The 17,312-nt window shown below is 44.8% G+C and overlaps 1 protein-coding gene across 1 annotated transcript; it reads left to right on the top strand.

Moving 5' to 3' along the window:
- The first annotated feature begins 6,955 nt into the window (after positions 1-6,955).
- On the top strand, positions 6,956-13,109 carry LOC123024230 (vomeronasal type-2 receptor 26-like). Its single transcript, XM_044431652.1, has 2 exons — positions 6,956-7,295; positions 12,196-13,109. The coding sequence occupies exons 1-2, from the start codon at positions 7,148-7,150 to the stop codon at positions 13,107-13,109; spliced, it is 1,062 nt and encodes a 353-aa protein (XP_044287587.1). The 5' UTR covers positions 6,956-7,147.
- Positions 13,110-17,312: the final 4,203 nt, after the last annotated feature.

Raw genomic sequence — 17,312 nt, 5'->3', positions numbered from 1 at the left:
GAGTAAGAGGACCCAGAGCTAGAGGCAAGCCATCTAGACCCTCCACCGGGCCAGGTTTTTCCTTGGTCTGTATTGCAGTATGGAATCTCATGGCATTCTCTGAATCCATGAAATTCGAGGAAGCTCCAGAGTCAAGCATGACATCTCCCACCACTTGAGGCAGGATGAGTTGGACCGGAAAAATAAAGTAGGGTGGACTGAGATTCACCCCAGTGTGCTTCCCCCTAAGATTGCCAGGAAAGGTCCTTTCCCACTGCTCAACTGCCCTTAGCTGGGCAAGTATTGGCCTAGTGCAGTAGAGGCAGAGACCACAGTCTGGATGTCTCGGGTACTCAGCTATTGTTAAGCAACACCATGTACCATCTCTTTGCCTGGTCTCTGGAGGAGGTGCAGTGCAGGAATGAGCTGACTCCGTGCAGTGGCATTCACTGTCAAGCCAGGATTGTCAGACTTCTCTCTCCCCTTCAGTAATTCACTATGGACCTCCATCCCTACTTTAAAGACTGAAAGACCTGCTCTGCCTTATTCTCATGATTGGCATCACCAAACATATCCATAAGAGCCCTCAGAAAGGTTTTTATGTTGCCCAGCTAGAAGTGGTCCACCTCTAATAAGGTCAAGGCAGTGCCTGCCATTAAACCCTCCAGTTTCTGCTCCATTGGGTACGCATCAGCATCCGTCAGAACCACAAACCAGCATGTATTGATGAAACCCCAAAATTCCTTGTGCTTCCCTGAGTAGTAGTCTGGTAATGGGAGCACTGGGGCATAGTGTGCCATGGGAGCCACAGTATTATTTTGCAGCCACCAATTCCAGCTGCAGGGTGTACACCTGGGCCTGAAGGGCTTGAATCACATTACTCATGTGGGATCTCATGACTTCTGGATCCGGGTGCAAGGCAGGAATCCTGACACTGAGTCTGGGAATGGTCCTTTCTGCTTTCATACCTTGTCAAAGGACAACCCTTTCAAGTGAAGCTCAGACACTCATCTTTGGTTCCTTTTGTTCTCTCTTATCTAAGAGTAGTTCTCCTAGAGCTACATACACACCAGGTTTCAACCCTTCAACTCCATCTTTATAAGAACAAAGGAGGCACCGTCTCCAACAAAGGCAGGCCTCTAAACCTCCCAGAGGGTGGAGCTAACGGCCTGTTTGTTTGGAATCAGCTTTTGGCATGGGTACAACTCAATCCACAATAAATCTGTAGATAGGGCAAGAGTCTAGCACGCATCTATTCACCTCTCCAAGAATCCTTTCTACATTCTCCAGCTGGACAAATGAGAGTGACAGATGCTTCTTGCTAATGACTTTTCTGTTACTCACTTGGTATCACAGCAATGAATCCAATTTGAGCACATAAGCATGGAGCCCGTGGGTGGTGCTTCCTGACATTTTTTCTCATGAGCTCTGTTACTTATGGATAATGGGACTTGCAGTCCAATAGTATCTGGGGTGATCTCTTCCCCTATAATGGGTACATAAGATTTGTTCAGTCATGGCCATTTTTAAGTCAATCTGTCACTTGGAAAGCCACTGTAAGTTCACTTTACTGACCTCACTGACCCTGCTCAGCAGAAGAGCTACTACTGTGAGTTTCTGTAAACATGTTTTTTCTTCAGCTCTGCACCTGCACCTCAAGCCACTGAGAGTTCATGAAATGGGAGGGGTGGTACTTCTCCTTATACTGTCCATGATTTTTGCCAAAGCCCAGGGTGAATTGTTCTGGAGATTTCCTTTGAGATGGAACATTAGAATCTTGAGCAATAAAGTTCTTGCACCATGCCTGAAAGCTTGGTGCATAAAATCACCCCTGTTCTTCCAAAAGCCTGGGCTGAAATGTGGATCAGGACACTGGGATGATCTTGTCTGTGGAGAAACCCTCCAGCACCAACGTTGCTGAGAAAGTTGAATATGTCAAGGCACTGTAGCCTTTGTGTTGCTAGATTTCCCTGTCCTTGTCTGACCAGCTGGTTATAGAAATGAGAAGAACTGTCACAACGGAGGTGTTGGCATGCAGCAAATCCAAGAATGAGATCCTTGGTTCTGTTGCTCCTATTATTGCTGCCTGAGGAAACCTGTGAAATGCAGAGGGAGCAATGCCCCATACATCTGAACCAAAATCACAAGGGGGCATCAAATTACTACCATGCAGGAGACTACATCATCAGCGGAGTCCTGTCTTCACAATACTATTTGTATCACCAACTATACGTCTTTTCTGAGTCTCCTTCAAGAAGGCGTGATTGGTCAGTACAAATGACTTGATGTTTCCTGCCTGCATTCTGAGTGCCCTCATTTGCAGAGACATTCCGTATTTTCTCCTGCCTCAATTCATCCCTGGAAAATCATTTTCCTTGGTTTGGTTTTGCTCTGCCTTTCAAAGGAAAACAAGCAGCTTTGGCAACTTTTAGGAATCTTTTAGTTCAATATGCTTGCATGTTCTTTAAGTATAATTTCCAGCAAAAGAGCAAGTTTGCTTCCCCTGATCATTTGGAGGGCATGTTATATGTGTGTTCCCCACCTCTCAGTATAATAGAATCCTGAAATAATGGAGTTGGAAGGAACCCCATAAGGCCCCCGAGGTCCATCTCTGTGCTGAAAGCAGGACTGTGAGTTAAAGCAGCCCTAAGAGGTGGCTGTCCAGTTGCATTTTGAATGCCTCCAGTGTCATTGGTTATGTTGTCATACTGCTCCATCAGTCAGGACACATTTCTCGATATTTAGGCTTTAGGTAAGCTGTTCCCATTCTTCCATGTTCTGCACTGTGGGATGATGGAGAAGAGATTCTGGACCCCCTCTCAGTGGCAGCCTATCAAATACTAAAAGAGCGTGATCATAGTTGCCCTTCTCAGACATAACTTTCTAGAGTGAAGGACTGTTAACGTTCTGTAGGCATCCCTAGCATTGCATTGAGATTAAAGACAAACTTAGGAAACATCATTGACAACTGAACTCTCCTTCTGAGGTCATGCTTCTACCTTACATCTGAGTGAAAAGATAATTTAAGACAAAACATTCCGGTTGGACATTTGTGTTCATGTCTTCTATCTAAGGAGCAGATCGTCCACTTTGAAAATATATATAAAGAAAGTACATTGACTCAAAATGCTTTTTAAACAGGAAAGGACATTTTGTTTTTATTAAATCAAAGGTAACAATGGAATCTCTCCATTTTTCAGTTTGCTGCCTATGAAGTACTGGCATATCCTGGCCTTCCTGTTTGCCATCCAGGAGGTGAATCAGAATCCCAGGCTCTTACCCAACATCAGCCTGGGCTATGACCTGTATAAATCCTATTTTGATGGAAGAACCACATCCTATGCCATGCTGCAGCTGCTTGTGGGTGGGGAAAGCACCCTTCCCAATTACAGGTGTGGGAGAAGAAATAACCTCCTGGCCATTCTTGAAGGGACTGAATCTGACCTTTCCACCCATATTTCCACCATGTCAGGCATCTACAAAATCCCACAGGTAGGAGGTGGGAGGGGTGAGGAAGCAAAGTGCAGAGAAATGGGGGTGGAGCATGTGCTTGACTCAGTTCTCAGTCTGATGGCTTTCCTTCCCCCTGGCAATGCATGTCCCCAGGACTATAAGATACAAGTAAGTCATGACACTATGGTGTTTGGGGGTGGGATGTGAAGCATGAAAAGTGAGGAAGAGTTATAATCAAAGCCAGTATTGATGTAACAGCCCTTGTGTTCCAGGCCCATTCTCCCATCCTGACTATCCCTGCTTTTTTCTTTGTGGCATTTGTTGTGATGTGCCATCAAGTCATCTCCAACTTATGGGGGCGGGGGCTGTGAGTGAGAGTACTCCAGAATGTCCCATCCATGGCAGCTCTGCTCAGCTCTTGGAAATTCCAGGCTGCAACTTCCACTGTGGAGTCAACTCATCTCATGTGTGGTCTACATTTTCTCCTTCTGCCTACAACTTTCCCTAGCATGATGGTCATCACCAGAGAGGGATTTTGTTGTGGTTGGTTTTTTACACAGCTGGAATGGAAAGCTGAGATAAGTTAGCTCTTCACTTCCACCTACATGATCTAAACCACTGTCCTCACCAGGGGACCTCTGACTTTTCACTCTTTGAATTCTTACTTCTTGCAGTGATATCCCATCAAAGCAATTCCCAGAGATATCAGCTGTAGCAGTCTTGCAAGTCAAGCTACTACCACTTCCTTGCTTCTAGCTTTAATGTAAGGCAGAAGGCTCAATCAGTATCGAAGTTAGTAGGAGGTATCTGATCTTTATCCTGAAAGCAGAACATCACAAAGCAATATTTTCTTGCTTTCCTCACTAGCTCAGTTTTGGCTTTGTTACTCATACTCTTCGTGACAAAACCCGTTTCCCTTTTGTCTCCCGGACGGCCCCAGAGGAAGAAAGTCAATTCCCTGGAATTGTCCAGCTGCTCATGTATTTTGGATGGACATGGATTGGTCTCTTTGCCCCAGACACAGACAATGGCGAGAGGTTTGTTCATGCCTTATCGCCAATGCTGATCAGCCATGGAATTTGTGTCGCCTTCTCAAAAAGGCTGCCACGCAATATTGTACAGCAAATGTCCCAGAGTGACCTGTCTGTGAGGTGGAATCATGTGAATACAATTGTCTACTATGCAGACTCTCACTATGGCTGTGTTCCGATTCTCATGCTACAAAAAACACTAGAAAAGAAAAAAAATGGGGCAAAAGTCTGGATCACAACAACATTTCAGGACATGAACATCATGTTGTCTTATGACCATGAAGACTTTGTGTTCCTTCATGGTTCATTGTCGCTCATCAGGCTGAATAAAAAAAGGACAAAATATGATTATTATACACCAGAGTCCTATATTCTGAAAGTGTTTTTGCAGAGAGGTTTTAACTGCTTCTCTTTCAAGCACGCGCTGTCCATGAAAGCCTGGAGTAGATGTGCAGAAAAAGAGAAACTGAAGATTTTGCCCCAGGAGGAGGTGGAGAGGGCCCTGTCTCAAGACAGCTTCAGTACCTACAACAGTGTCCTAGTTGTGGCCCATGCCCTGCAGGCCGCATCTTCATCGCTATCCAAACGAACATGGAGGATGGGTGGAGCAGACAGATTGGAGCATCAACGCTTGCAGCCGTGGCAAGTATGCATGCCCTCTTCTCTTAGCTGCTCCACTGCAAAAGATAAAGAATCAGGATGCAGATGACTGGAGCCATGGCAGAGCACATGAACTGCATGATAACTCAGACAGGAAACAGAACAACTTGTGCTGCATCTTTTGCATCCTCCAGGAGCCATCAGGGTGATGTTTTTGGAATGGCTTATTATGAGCACTTACTCTTATGGATGAACCTATGGATCTTTGTGATCCTTCTGTGGTTTGGTGTGAAAAAAAGCAGAGTGAAGGGGAGAGGGGGAAGATGGAGTGAATGACAAAAGAAAAGTGAATACAATAAAAGTAGATAGTTTGGGTAACTCCATGCACAGATTTGTTCCTTCCCTTTAAATAAACTATGTCTTGTTCTAAGTTGTTGTGGGATTAACATCATGGTGCCTGCTATTATTTTTCTCCTGCTCTCATTTTACTCTCATGACAGGTACAGTGACTTTTAGGGTTCAGGTTACACTTACAATTGGATTTGTGGGAATACATTTGAGACTGTGACAAACCAATGACTGAGTCCAGAAGTTATGTGCACAGGCCAGAATAGATCAGACATGCATGTGTGAAAGGTAAAGAAACACCATTTCCAAGTGCTCCTTTCTTCCTCTGTCATTTTAGCTCCATGTGTTCTTAAGACAAGCCCATTACTGGAATGTTTCCATGGATCAAAATAGGGAAGCTGGCTTTGTTATTGTGAACTGGGTGCTGTTTCCCAATAGGACACGTGGCAGAATGAGAATTGGGAGTTTCAGGCAACAGAGATCCCAGGACATAAATACCACAATCCAGGCAGAATCCATTGTGTGGCCTCCGCATTTTAATGAGGTAAGGGAGGTTACCTTAGAATCCTGGAAGAGTAGAATTGGAAGAGCCTATGGCTCTGACCCCCTTCTCAGGGTAGGACTCCCAGTTAAACCATCCCCCTCAGATGGCCATTCAGTTTCATCTTGAATACCTCCAATGTGGGAGAGCCCACAACCTGCCTAGCTCATGGGTTTCATTGTTGTCCTACTCTAACAGCCAGGAAATTGTTCCTGCTATCCAGTTGAACTAGGGCTTGGAACAATGACTTAACTCAATAGTGTGCCATAACTTTGGTAATCATATGTCAAACTGTTATCATATGTGGAATAATACATATGAAACTCCCAATTAACACAGTTCTCCATTGAGTGTAGTGAATGTTTTGCTGTTAAGCAGCATGCACAGGATTACATTGTAAAAACAACTGTCACAAGCATGCCTTTCCCTGCTTCCCTTTCCTGCAGGTTAAGGTGAAATGCTTCTACAATGCAGTCCTTTACTGAGCTAGCCTAGCAAGTCATACAATTGTTAAGAAGTATCTTCTGGCTAATTGGTGATTCTTGATATTCATTCTTGTGCATAGGAATAGGAATGTGCATATGTATCTGTGTGTACATCAGTGTGAATAGACCATTCTTCAGGAAGGCTCTCAGAACTGTGTGCACTGTCCATACCTGTGGTAGAAGTGGATTCTGAACAAAATTCCCTCTCCTACTGTCCCCTCTAAAAGGGGCTGGCTCCATCCTCAGGAAGGTTTCTGCTGCTTGTATTAATTGATATGCTAATTTGTCTTGATGTACCACTGGGTTTACCTGCTGTAAATACCTTGGTATCATCAGCAAACACAGTCACTTTATTGCTTACTGCTTACCTCTGTTCCCGGATCATTTATGTATAGGTTGGAAATCGTTGCTCTTACTACAAAATGCTGCAGGACACCACAAGTTCCTTCCCTCCCTTGGGATCAGTGATCATTCATCCCTACTCTCTTCTTCCTGATCTTTAGCCTGTGCCTGGTCCATAAGAGGACTCCTCTCTCATTCCATGACTGCTAAATGTGTGTTTCACCTCCATAAACACATCCACATCCATTTTATTTCTATTTTCATCTTTTTTTATTTTTCTGTTGTAAACTGTCCTGGGATGTCTGAGAAGGGACAGTATAATTTAAATAAATAAATAAAATAAATATGTATATAAACACACTTTCTTGATGCACTTCACTGTGTTGCAGAGTGTACCTCAGTCAAGGTGCTCTGAGCGCTGTCGCCCTGGCTATGCCAAGAAGGTTCAGGAAGGAGCACCACCATGCTGTTTTCTCTGTGCTCCATGTGCAGAAGGGACCATCTCCACCCAAGAAGGTGGGTGCCCTCAGAGGAACGGAGTTCACTCGGGGAGTAGGTTAATCATTTGAGTTTGTTGAAATCATTCCCGCTTTATTTTGCTATGCCTGGATATGCTTTTTTGCAAAACAACAAGCAGTAAAAAGGTGGCGGAGGAAAGGTAGGCAGGCTGTTGCTGCTCATTTGAAAAGTTGCAGATGTTCTCTGGACCTAGCCAGAGTGGCAATGTCAGAAGAGCATTGGGCTGACCTGAGAAGCTTGAGTTCAAATCCTGGATCAAAGATGGGGTGTATCGGTTTTTGTCCCACTTACCACTTAGAAAACTTGTTACCACTCTGTGAGAATACCTCACAGGACTGCTGGAAGAGCCAGGGAGATGCTCCCGTGTCTGGCTTAGCAGACTTGTGACAATCCTAAGAAAGAAACCACCCATCAATGCATTGATCCGACCATTGCTTTTTTGCTAGGATGGGGAGCAGCTCTGCCATGTTTCAGGACAGCCTACCTGGCCCAGCCACTGGAAAATCTCTTTCTTGATGAGGCTAACAATGGACCCTTCCCAGCATTAATGGGGTCCCATCCCAGGACACAATAGCTCCTCTCCCTCCCTGAGTAAACCTTGCTTTTTCCTGACCTTGAGTGCATCCGTACCTTAAAGGTATTTAAGTTCTGTACCATCCAAAGCTTTCTGGACAGTGTACAGCATATCCCACCTATAGGCCATCTTGCTATAAACTAAATGTTAAGACTTTCTTTTTTAAATTAAACTTTATTCCTAAGTAGCTACTACAGAACAATACAAATATAAAATACATCATAAAATATAAGGAAAAAAACAACACAAGATACAAAAAGGGTAGTAGAAGAGACACAGGGAATTACAGACCAGTTAACCTTACGTCCATTGTAGGAAAAACGATGGAAAGGCTCATAACAGAGAGAAATCTAGTGATGCTAGATAGGGAAGCGAGGCTGGCAGCCACACAACATGGCTTCTGCCCAAACAGGTCCTGCTAGACAAACCTTGTGGAATTCTACGACAAGGTTTCAAGATGGCTAGGTGGAGGGGATGCAGTGGATGTTGTTTACCTGGATTTCAGCAAGGCCTTTGACAAAGTGCCCCATGATATCCTGATGGAGAAACTGAGGGGTTTTGGGATACACCAAAGCACTGTCCGATGGATTAGGGCATGGTTGACTGACCAAAAGCAGAGGGTAACCATTAGAGAGGAATCATCAGGATGGTGGCCAGTGCCAAGCGGAGTCCCCCAGGGCTCTGTCCTGGGGCCAATCCTGTTTAATCTTTTCATCAATGACATGGAGGAAGGGGTGAACAGTCTGCTGATCAAATTCGCAGACAACACTAAAACTGGAGCAGTGGCCACAACTGAGGAGCAGGTACTCCATACCCAAAAGGATCTGTACAGACTATAGAGGTGGGCAGAAGACAACAGGATGGCGTTCAATGTGGATAAGTGCAAGGTCTTGCACTTGGGGCATAGGAATAGGTGTCATAAGTACAGGTTAGGTGACAAGTGGCTGGAGAGCAGCACTTGTGAAAGGGATCTCATGGTGCTGGTTGACTGCAGGCTAAACATAAATCAGCAGTGTGATGTGGTGGCCAGAGGGTGAACACCACCCTTGGTTGCATAGCCAGAAGTGTGGCTTCTAGATCGAGAGAGGTATTGCTACACTCTATATGACTCTGGTGCACCCGCAACTGGAGTATCATGCTCAGTTTTGGGCCCCTCAATACAGAAAGGTTATAGCCAGGTTAGAGTCAGTGCAGCGTAGGGCCACAAGGTTGGTGGCTGGTTTGCAAGGGATGCTGTATGAGGCAAGACTGAGGGAAGTGGGTCTCTTCAGCCTGGAGTAGAGGAGACTCAGAGGGTATAAGTTGGCAACATACAGGTATGTAAGGGGATGTCACACGGAGGTGGGTAGAGACCTGTTCTCCCTTGCAGAGGAAGGCAGGACACGCTCCAATGGAGCAAAGCTTAGGGAGTCAAGGTTCCATTTAGATGCCAGGAAGCACTTCCTGAAATTTAGGACCCCGTGGGTATGGAATGGTATTCCACGGGACATGGTTGAGGCCCCATCGCTGAGGGTGTTCAAAGATAGGCTGGACATGCACATGGTGGGCATGTCATGAGTGGAGCTGGCTGGAACCGGGGGCCAGACTAGATGGTCCAGGAGGTCCCTTCTGATTCGCTCTGTTTCTATGTTTCTAAAATAACCATATATAAAAATAATTATTGCACCACCCCAGTGGGACCATGGCTATATAATATTTCTTCCTTCATTTTGTTCTTGTTCTCTGCTTCTACTAATTTCTGCTCTTCAGGAATACCCCTTCCATCCAAAATTCCATTGAACCAACCAAAAGTTTAATGCCATTACCTTTTATTAATACATATTCCATAATGTATTAAATTCATTCTCCTTTATCAATCCTTTTTCATCCTGTTCCTGCACATTAACTTAGCATTAGCAGCTCTGTTCCATATTACTTTAAACCATTAAATTAACTGAAGTTGCTTTTTTCCCTTCCAGTTCTTTGCTATTATTCATTTGGTTGCTATTACCAAATTTGTTATTAATCCTTTAGTGTTCTATTTCCATGTATTTTCAAAAAATATTAATGGTAGCACTATTTTCAGTAATGTTTTAATTTTTGCATTACCAATCTCTTTACACAACCATTCTCTGAGATGTCTAAATGTTTTCACAAGCCCAACACATAGAGAAAACCCCAATTTTTGAGTATCCCTCCGACATAAATTAGAATATTAGCTATCCATATACAATAATTTTACCAGTGTTATCCTGTATTTTCCCCATTCTTCCTTGTCTATAACCATTCCTAAGTCCATTTCTCATGAGATTTTAAGGAGACCATATACTCTTGTATCCTCTCTGTCTAATAATTTCTCGTAAATCTCAGGTATGATCTCCCTTGTTAGAGTACTACCTTGAGTCCCTATACAACACCGTCTCTTCACATTTGTTCTGGTCTTTACATGTAGCACTTCTCTTTATCCATTCTTAAATCCATTGTTCTGTTTTACATTAAACCAGATTTCATTTTATTTCCATAATAATGCCATTATCCTTTCCTTATCTGTTTTCTCCATCCAATCCATTACCTTAAATATTTGTTTTTCTTTTAATACCTTTCTTTTGCTATCTGCTGCTCCATGTCCAGTTCTCAATGTTGTTTCTTGACCTGCATACAGGTTTCTCAAGAGACACATAAGATGGTCTGGAACACTCATCTCTTTAAGAACTTGCCACAATTTGTTGAGATCTACACAATCAAAGGCTTTAGCATAGTCGATGAAGCAGAAGTAGATTTTTTTCTGGAACTCCCTAGCTTTCTCCATGATCCAGGGTATGCTGGCAATTTGATCCCTAGTTCTTTTGCCTCTTCAAAACCCTGCCTGTACTTATGGTAGTTCTCCAGTCTTGCCTGGAATGTCCTGGAACATTGTCATTGCCCTCCTCTGGGCCTGCTGTAATTTTTCTTCATCTTTTTTAAATCTTTGTGCTCCAAACTGGACATAGTATTCCAGATGAGGTCTGACTAGTGAGGAGAACAGAGGAAGTACTACTTGTGATTTGGAAGCAATACTTCTTTTAATGCACCCGAAAATAGTATTTGCCCTTTTGGCAACAGCATCGCAATTTTGGCTTCTACTTGTGCACAATTACTCCAAGGTCTTTTTCAGTTATGTTGAGCCACATATTCCCCATCTTGCATCAATGCATTTGGTTTCTTTTTCCAAGTTGGAGTACTTGGCTCTTGTCTTTATTGAATCTCATTCTACTGCCCTCAGCCCAGCATTAAAGTTTATGAACCTTGATCCTCTTTCTGTCTTCTATGGTGTTAAGTATTCCACCCATGTTTCTCTCATCTGCAAATTTCATTATCTTTTCTTGTACTTCTGTATTTAAATCATTTCTAAAGTTGTTGAAGAGCACTGAGCCCAGGACTAAACCCTGTGACACCGAACTAGTTACCTCCATCAAATTTGAGAAGGTTCCATTGATGAACACTGTTTCTGCCCAATTTAACAGCCAATTTTGGATCCACCTATAGTTTTTTATCTAGTTCAGTATTTACTAATTTGTTTATCATAGTGTCAGTGGTCACTATGTTGAAAACTTTGCTAGTATTGGTAGATTTTGTGCACACTATTCCCTCTGTCCATTTGGGAGGTCATTGAGTCAGTTTCTATTAATCAATGCTTTATCTTCAAGACCCTTGCAGTCTTATTTTTTAATAATATTCTCCATAATTTGTCCATGGATTAATGGAAGACTAACACGTGTATAGTTCACAAGATCAACTTGTTTCCCTTTTTCGAAGATAGGGATGATGCTAGCCCTTTTGCATTAAGCTGGACTATTTAAAAACCCAAGGCATGTATGACTCATCAAGGCATTGTGTTACCTTAAATATCCTTTGTCCCCTGTGCTCAGAGGACCATCTTAACCTAGTGTGGGAAGGATGAAAAAGTTGGTCCCTGCAAGGGCAAAGATAATTTCACAACTGTGGAGCTGTCATAAAGAAGGCCGTGCCTCCCAACAGCTACCATCCAAGACTCCTTTGATGGCGACACCGAGAAGAAGCCCCACAAGATTATTGTAGCATATGCGTAGGCATTCCATGAAGTATTGACATCCCAAACCATGTTGAATCAAAATTAAGTAAGACACAGATGGTTGGGGATATAACATTGCTGCTAGTAATACTGAAATCATTCTCCCTTTATTCAGATGATAGTAGTGAATGTGTAGATACACAGGGAGAGGCATTCTATGAAATATTGATGTCCCAAACTATGTTTGATCAAAATGAAATACAGATTTGTCACATTGCTGTTAGCGATGCTGAAATCCCTTTCCCTATTTTCAGATGCAGAGCATTGCACCAAGTGTCCAGAAGATCAGCATCCAAACACGGAGAGAGATCGATGTGTCCCCAAGATCGTAACCTTCCTGTCCTATGAAGAACCTCTGGGAACTGTCCTGGCTACCTTTGCCCTGTTCTTCACTTTAACTTCTTGTTTTGTGTTAGCAATTTTCATTAAATATCTGGAAACGCCAGTAATCAAAGCCAACAACCGAGACCTTTCCTATATTCTGCTGGTCTCCCTCCTGCTTTCCTTCCTGATCTCCTTCTTATTCATTGGGCCACCACAAAACATGACTTGCCTCTTCCGACAAACAGCCTTCAGCATCATCTTCTCAGTTGCCAGCTCTACTGTGTTGGCCAAGACAGTCACTGTGGTGCTGGCCTTCCTGGCCACCAAGCCAGGGAGCAAGGTGAGAATGTGGCTGGGGAAGAGCCTAGCATACTTGATTGTTGTTTCATGTTCCAGTGTGCAGGTCGTCATCTGCTCCATCTGGCTGGGCATCTCTCCACCCTTCCCAGATGTTAACATGCACTCCCCACCTGGACAAATCCTCCTGCAATGCAACGAAGGACCTGTGGCCTTGTTTTACACAGCCCTGGGGTACATGGGCTTTCTGGCTTCCATCTGCTTCATAGTGGCTTTCCTGGCTAGAAAGCTGCCTACAGCCTTCAACGAAGCCAAGCTGATCACATTCAGCATGCTGGTCTTCTGTAGCATCTGGGTGTCCTTTGTGCCATCCTACCTGAGCACCAAGGGGAAGTACATGGTGGCCGTGCAGGTCTTCTCCATCCTGGCCTCCAGTGCTGGCCTGCTGGGCTGCATCTTTCTTCCCAAGTGCTACATCATTCTCCTCAGGCCTGACCTGAATACAAAGGAACATCTCATGAGAAAAGCAAGCCAGGGCAAGAGATGAAGCAGAAGCAGAATTCTAGCCCTACCACAATCTGGATAAGAATCACCTCTTCTGATAGAGATGAAAGAATTATGGAACAGATCCAAGTCTTGTTTCCTTCCTGCATGTTGTATGCCACAATTTTACGGATGAGACCAGAGACTGGTTGGAATTTTCGAGAGAAGTTTATTTACCTGCAGGGACCAAGCACTCATTGGAGTGTGGTGTCGATCAGAAAGAAGGCAGCAGTTTTTATACCCTTTTACAACTATGCTTGAATAACAGCGAACAATTAGGGGAACAATAGGGGGACAATAGGGGAAAACACATTTGCACATTTATCATGCTAAAGCAAGCAAGCGAGGGTACAAGGGTGTAACGTCTGCTGTGATGCTGGTAATGCTGGAGTGTAGCCTGCTTTGTTGTCAGTCTTGCATAGCTTGCACATCCGTGTTCTTCGTTAAACTCCCTTTGCAACTTCACCGTCTCTCTTCACCAAATCTTTACCGTCACTCTTTTTTACCAACAGCAATCAATGCAGGGGCTTAGGCTACCAACTTTCTTTCCACACAAAAGAAAGATGTCCCACCTGGGGATGATGGACAACTCACCAGGCCAGGTTATCTTCTAGATATTCCTGGAGAACCTGGCATTTGAGTGCTGATAGAACATAGGCATGCCTTAATGAGTCTTCTGTTCCTGGATGACAACCTTTTTGGCAATCATAGGATCAATGAGGAGGTGGAATTTTGGCCCTTTCTTCTCAGAAACATTGGCTACATTTTGGGAGAGGAATAGAAGCCTGGCTGTCTGGGGCTGTTCCACAACTTCTACTAGGGGGGATGTGATGAGGCTCTGTGACCGGGGGGGGGGGGTGGTTCAAGCCAGATTCTCATCACTGCTGTGATGGGTCCCTAGAAGCATAGTTCCTGGCAGTCCTTTGAGTGGAATTGGCTATTCCCCTGTACCAAAGAAATGATAAGATCATGCAAGGTCAACCATAAGATCGTAGGACCACAGGGAAATTAGGAGTATGGATGAGGTTGAAGGAAACCCATTCCAGATGATTCAGTGTGACCAGCATGTCTATTGGGTTTGTTTCCAGAGAAACAGGGCTTGAAGCTAGAAACGAGCCATCTAGGCCCTTGTCTAGGACAGGTTCTTCCTTGGTCTGCACAGAAAGATGGAATTTCTTGGCAAACTCCAATCCCATGAAATTGGAGGAAGCTCCAGAATCAAGCAGAATGTCTCCCCCCAGGAGCCACCATTGACTGGAAAAATGAGCTGGGAGTGGGCTGAGATGACCCAAGTGGGGTTCCCCCTAAGACCACCATGTTTTCTGCTGTTGAACCCTTTGTGGGGCAAGTGTTGGCATAGTGGCCCTTTTTGCCACAATAGGTCTTGCTATCACGGCTTTTCAGCTGTAGTTAAGCAATGCCATGAGCTGTACATTGGCTGGGCGGTGGAGGAGGTGATGTGCTGGGAGGAGCTGACTCAGTACGGTGGCCTTCAAACTGGGACATTGGCGTTCTCTTTCTCCCTCAGCAATCTGCCAAGGAGCTCCAACCCAGCTTTAAAGACTGAAGGGCCTCCTGTTCCCTATGCTTATGACTGGCATCACCAAACATTTCCATAAGGGACCTCAGAATGGCATCTACATTCCCCATTGAAGGGTGGTCCACCTCTCATAAAAGCAATGGCCAGGTCAAGGCAGGGTCCACCAGCAAGCGCCTCATTAAATCCACCAGGCTCTAGTCCATTGGGTACACATCAGCACCCCTCAGAAATACAAACCAACATGGACTGATAAAACCCAACAGTTCCTTGTGCCTCCCTAAGAAGTTTTCTGGTAATGGGGGCACGAGGACATGGTGTGTCATAGGAGTCACAGTAGCACTTGGCAGCCACAAATTCTTGCCGTGGGGTGTGCACCTGGACCTGCTGGGCTTGAATTGCTTGCCTCATATGGGTTCTCTGACTGCTGGGTCAGGGTGCAAGGCAGGAAGCCTGACACCCAGGTTGGGAATTGTTTTCCCTCCTGACTTACCTCATCTATGGACAACCCTTTCAAGATACAGCTCAGAATCTCATCCTTGGCCTGGTTCCTTCTTGCTCTCTCTTACCTAGGAGCACTTCTCTTCAAGCTACAAGATACACTGGTTTTCTCTTCAACTCTGTGTAAGAATGAAGGAGGCATCATCAACAACAAAGGCAAGCCTCTAAACCTCCCTGAGGGTTGAGTTAACTGCTAGTTGGCTTGGAATGAACTCCTGGAGTGGGTAAAACTCAATCCAACCATAAGCCAGACAGCTGAATAATCTAGCACATAAATAGTTTGCCTCGCCTCTCCACAGGTCCTCCTCACAGGAGAAATTAATGTGACAGATGTTTCTTACGAATGACTTTTCTATTGCTCACTTTGTATCACAAAGCCAGTCCTGGCCACAGCATGCCTTGTTCGACTGGCACTCTTGGGGCTTCGAGCTTGACAAATAGTCCTTATGCTATTTCTGCAAAGGTTTCAAGGCAGAGCAGATGTCAGGAACAGCAAATCAGTGGGACCAAAGGGGCTAAAGGAGGTTTCTCACCAGTTTGCTCCCACTTTGCTGAAGTTTGTAACTGAACAAAGCATGAACTTCCCATCTGGTCTTCCAGTTAAGACTCAGGGTCAGAGGTTGCCTCCTTAGAATGTAGGAATTGGCAAGAAGTGAGCCTAGTCCCTACAGCTAGGTGGCTTTTTGGTCCACAGTGTTGACGAGCTTCCTGCCAGTCTGGTGCCAGGCCACCTTCTCCAGCGTGTTCTCTCCAGGTAGGTTTGACTGTATCATTCAGAAGTCCAGCAGCCCATCTATTGGAAACCATGGAGGTTGTGCCCCAAGGCACCTGGGGGAACATGGCTGGGGAAGGGAGTGATAGAGGGAGAAGTGAATTGCAGCATCCACCAGCATTTATGCTTGCATTGTTGTAAATACTGGTCTACCCAAGATCCAAGGTACAATGAGGAGAAGCAGCGCATTTGACAGACCTGGGAAGTGAATCTGATTGGTGTGCACATGCAAGGAGCCCATGGGTGGCAACTCCTGACATCTTCCCCATGTGCATTGCTAGGTATGGATGATGGGACTTGCAGTCAGAAGGTGACGGGGTGCTGTTTCTCTCTATCATTGGCACGTAAGTTTTTCCTAATCATGGCCCTTCAGTCCATGTTTCACTAGGAAAGTCAATCTAAGTTCACTTTGCTGACCTCACTGACCCTTCTCAGCAGCTGGGGCTGTCACTGTGAGTTTTTGTAAACATGCTTTTCTCCGGCTCTGCAACTGGACCTCAGGCCACTGAGAGTCCATGAAATGGGAGGGGTGGTATTATTACTGATCATGATTCTTGCCAAAGCCCAAGGTGCATTTTTCAGGAGTTTTCCTTTGAGATGGAACATTAGACTTGTGAACAACAAACCTCTTGCACCATGTATGAAAAACGTGATGCATTAAAATCACTCCTGTGCTTGCCCAATCTGGGGCTGAAATCTGAAGCACTCCACTGGGATGATCTTGTCTCTGGAGAAACCCTCCTGCACCCTCTTTGGCTGAGAAGCTTTTCTACATCAGGGCAGGGCAGCCTTCATGTTACTAGATTGCCATAGTCCTGTCTGACCAGCTGGTTGTGCAAATGAGAAGAGCAGTCACCAGGGAGGTGTTGACTTGCAGCAGACCCAAGAATGAGATCCCAGGTTCTGCTGCTTCTCTTGTTGCTGCCTCATGAAGCCTGCGCCATGCAGATGAAGAAATGCCCCAGAGGTCCATTTGTAATTCAAAAGGGGGCATCAAATTACTACCATCCAGGAGACTATGTCATCAGTGGAGTCCTGTCTTCCCAATACTTTGTGTATCACCAACCATATGACTTTTCTGTGTCTCCTTCATGAAGGCGTGATTGGTCAGTAACAACATGATGTTTCATGCCTGCCTTCTGAGTGCCCTCATTTGTGGAGACATCTCATATTTTCTCCTGCCCCAGGTCATCCCTGGAAAATCGCTTTCTCTGATTTGCTTTTGCTCTGCCTTTCAAAGGAAAATACAAGCTTTGTGAACAGATCCTGCTCCTCCTCTCAGTGGCAGCCTTTCTAATGCTTGTGGGCATATTGCTCCTTTTCTTCCTAGAAGGCAGCAGTAGAATTAATGTTCCATGGATGAGACTGCCATTGCAATCTCGAGCTGCAAGAAAAAT

Source organism: Varanus komodoensis, unplaced genomic scaffold, assembly GCF_004798865.1.
Source record: "Varanus komodoensis strain SLA01 unplaced genomic scaffold, ASM479886v1 scaffold228, whole genome shotgun sequence".
NCBI classification, from domain to species: Eukaryota; Metazoa; Chordata; class Lepidosauria; order Squamata; family Varanidae; genus Varanus; species Varanus komodoensis.
This window is presented reverse-complemented; position numbering and strand designations above follow the sequence as displayed.

Bases quoted from the DNA above. Each gene is read 5' to 3' on its own strand.
- LOC123024230 (XM_044431652.1), top strand. From the start codon at position 7,148: ATGCACTTCACTGTGTTGCAGAGTGTACCTCAGTCAAGGTGCTCTGAG. The intron at 7,296-12,195 runs GTGGGTGCCCTC...CCCTATTTTCAG, and splicing joins GACCATCTCCACCCAAGAAG to ATGCAGAGCATTGCACCAAG.